Source organism: Sinocyclocheilus anshuiensis, unplaced genomic scaffold (assembly GCF_001515605.1).
Source record: "Sinocyclocheilus anshuiensis isolate Anshui unplaced genomic scaffold, SAMN03320099.WGS_v1.1 scaffold2056, whole genome shotgun sequence".
In the NCBI taxonomy this organism is placed as follows: domain Eukaryota; kingdom Metazoa; phylum Chordata; class Actinopteri; order Cypriniformes; family Cyprinidae; genus Sinocyclocheilus; species Sinocyclocheilus anshuiensis.
In genome coordinates, this window is record NW_015551026.1 from 172410 (window position 1) to 175151 (window position 2742).

Sequence of the window (2742 nt, forward strand, 5' to 3'; positions counted from 1 at the left end):
CGCGCGCATCATTCAAACACACCTCACCAGAAACACGGCATGTCACAATCTGTGACGAATGCAGGCAAGAGCCAATGAGTGTTCGATTATCCTGCCATAAAACCTGTCATTTGAAGTGGCAACATTTTAATTTGTAAAGAGCGCATCAGTCAGCTTTGCTGTTTACGGTCGCTGGACTCGCTGCATAAACTCGATGGAGATGAAGATCGCCGAATAATGGCTTGGATTTGAGTCGTATGGATTCAGAAGATTTGGATGACAGCGCACAAATAAAATTCATTTCATAATTATGTTGCGTTTTTTGGTGTATTTTATAGTTCTATTGTCAGTCACAGCAGGTCGGAGAAAACGCCTTTTGTGGCCCATGGCAATCAAAGTAAACATTACATGACAAGTAAATGTTAAACAATTGCAGAAGTGTTATTTATTTTAAGGTTTAAATTAAAGTCTTGTTTAACATTACGTAGGCCTATTCTTGGAAACGAGCTTGCAGCAGAAATCACAACAAAATGAAATGTTATAATTTCATATTAAGTAAACGAGTAAACAGTTTCATAATGCAATTGAAAACAAGGCAATTGATATGACAACTAATAATAAAATGAATGCCACGATTTCAATATTCATAAGGATTCATTTTTAGGTGTCGTCAATACGTCAGTTTTGTATGTTTAAATGCTGAAAATAGTAAGTATTTGTACGTTTAGATACTGAAAATACATCAGTATTGTACATTTTAGTGCCTGTAAAAACGTAAGTAAATGTACGTTTTATAGAACCACATTTTACGTAAAATACATACGAATTATCATGAGATCATGTTGGTGTGTGTCACAGACAGAGAAACACAAATTGTATTGTACAACGTGAGTATAAAAAACTGAATAAGAACAGAAATATCCAGCTGACTGCTGTGTTCTGAAAATGGGTTTCTCTCCTAAGAGACATGATTCTCAATTACTCGTGCCCTCTGCAGGAGCCTGTATTATCCTGTTCTACTGAAAGCATGGAATGCCCAGGAAATGCCTGGCCTTAAGCTGTCTTGTCACTATTTTCCTATCCATCTATTCCAGAGCTCGGTGAAAACCCTGCAGCGCTGCTGATTGGAGGCTCGGATAATATTATAATCACAGCCCTTAATGGATCCCGCCTGCAAACCCTCAAACAACTGGACTCAAATGGAACTCATGGCTTGGATTTCAACCATAAAGAGGAATCAGTATGCTGGGTCACATCCTCAGAGTCCTCCGGACAACTCCGGTGTGCCAGGATGAGGAAAGCAAGTGGCTTCACTAAAGAACAGGAAGTAAAGACAGTCCAGAATCTCCACGGTATGGATCCTATTAAACAGTTACATTAAAGTTACAATATGGTGAAAGAAAACTGATGCATTGATTCATTTTGATGAGTGATGAGACCAAGTGAGATAAAATGTCTGGTTGTGCACAATTCAGAGTTGAATCTGCCTTTGAAATTCCAATTCAGTTCAAACAGGATGCAGAATTTGAATTCCAATTTAATGACATACCAAATGTAATGAAATTCAAAGAGATGTAGTGTTTAATATTTTTTTTCAGAAAGAATCACTCATACATATGTTAGTTAAAATACACACAACATATGTGTATTTCCAGAAAATATAGATGGTATTAATAATTATTTTTTTAAATGCTACCTATAGACATTTTGATTTAAGTTGTAGACAGTATGCATTTCAGTTAAAATGCATGGCCTGTGAGGGAGCCCATTCTTAACTTCCAAGTACTGAGTTTCATGTAAAGTGCTAATGCGGAAAAAAATAATAATTCTGAAACAGGGCTCAAAGTTTTTGTTAAAAGTGCAGTACATTTTGTCTTTTACTCATGAGACCTGATCTTCTCATATTGAACAAACCATTTAGTGTAACAATGAGTTCTGCTTGACTGCGTAGTGCTTATCAGTGCAGTATGGAAGCTAACAGAGCTTATAATTTATTTACCGCTACATGAAATAGTTTATGCACATTTGTGTAGTTCATCCAACAGTATGTATCCATTAAGTATTCATTAAAAGATCTCAAATTGAAAATGATTTATGACTCTTTTAATAAGTAGCCTATTAGTTTACAGTGTTGAATTGGAGAATAAGTACATGCTCTCATTTCGGTATATTGATCCAAACAATAGCCTCTAAACCAAGAATTTCTTTATGACTTAAAGCAAAGCATTTCAGTTATAGCATATTTCATGTCTGGTGCAGTGCATTAAGAGCCTCTAATGGACCCCAAGTTTATGATCTTGAAAAAGTAAATAAATTATACTAATATGACTTAGTTTATGGGACACTTTTTGTTTGGTTCAATGTTAGGCGTTTTTCTTATTAGTTAAAAAGGTTCACTGTTTGTTTTACTTATTTCTTCTAGTTTGTTTATCATGCTCATTAATGCATTTAATCAATAAAATCACGTAATTTTTATATTCCATCTAAATCAATATTCTATATAATATATTGAACAACATTGAACAATAAAATATGCATGGAAAAAGGAAAAGTAGCCATTGTAATATGTAGATTAGGAATTTATTTTCATGAATAAGGTCTTTCATGAATATGATTGATTGATTAACACTTCATGGCGAGACTTCTCTATGACTTGTCATGAACATATGCCAATTAATGATCACACCAGTATAGGGATATGCCGGTATCAAATTTTCATGTTGCGATTAATTGCTAATGCTTTTATCACGGTATGCGGTATTA

The 2742-nt window shown here is 34.5% G+C and overlaps 1 protein-coding gene across 1 annotated transcript in view; it reads left to right on the forward strand.

Annotated features, from left to right (window-relative positions):
* The window catches only part of LOC107661145 (low-density lipoprotein receptor-related protein 1B-like), a 349019-nt gene that overhangs the window by 138250 nt on the left and 208027 nt on the right, over positions 1 to 2742 (forward strand). The window contains exon 6 of the mRNA XM_016450614.1: positions 1074 to 1331. Within this exon, the coding sequence (XP_016306100.1) occupies positions 1074 to 1331 (258 nt within the window). The remainder of the gene's footprint in view (positions 1 to 1073; positions 1332 to 2742) is intronic.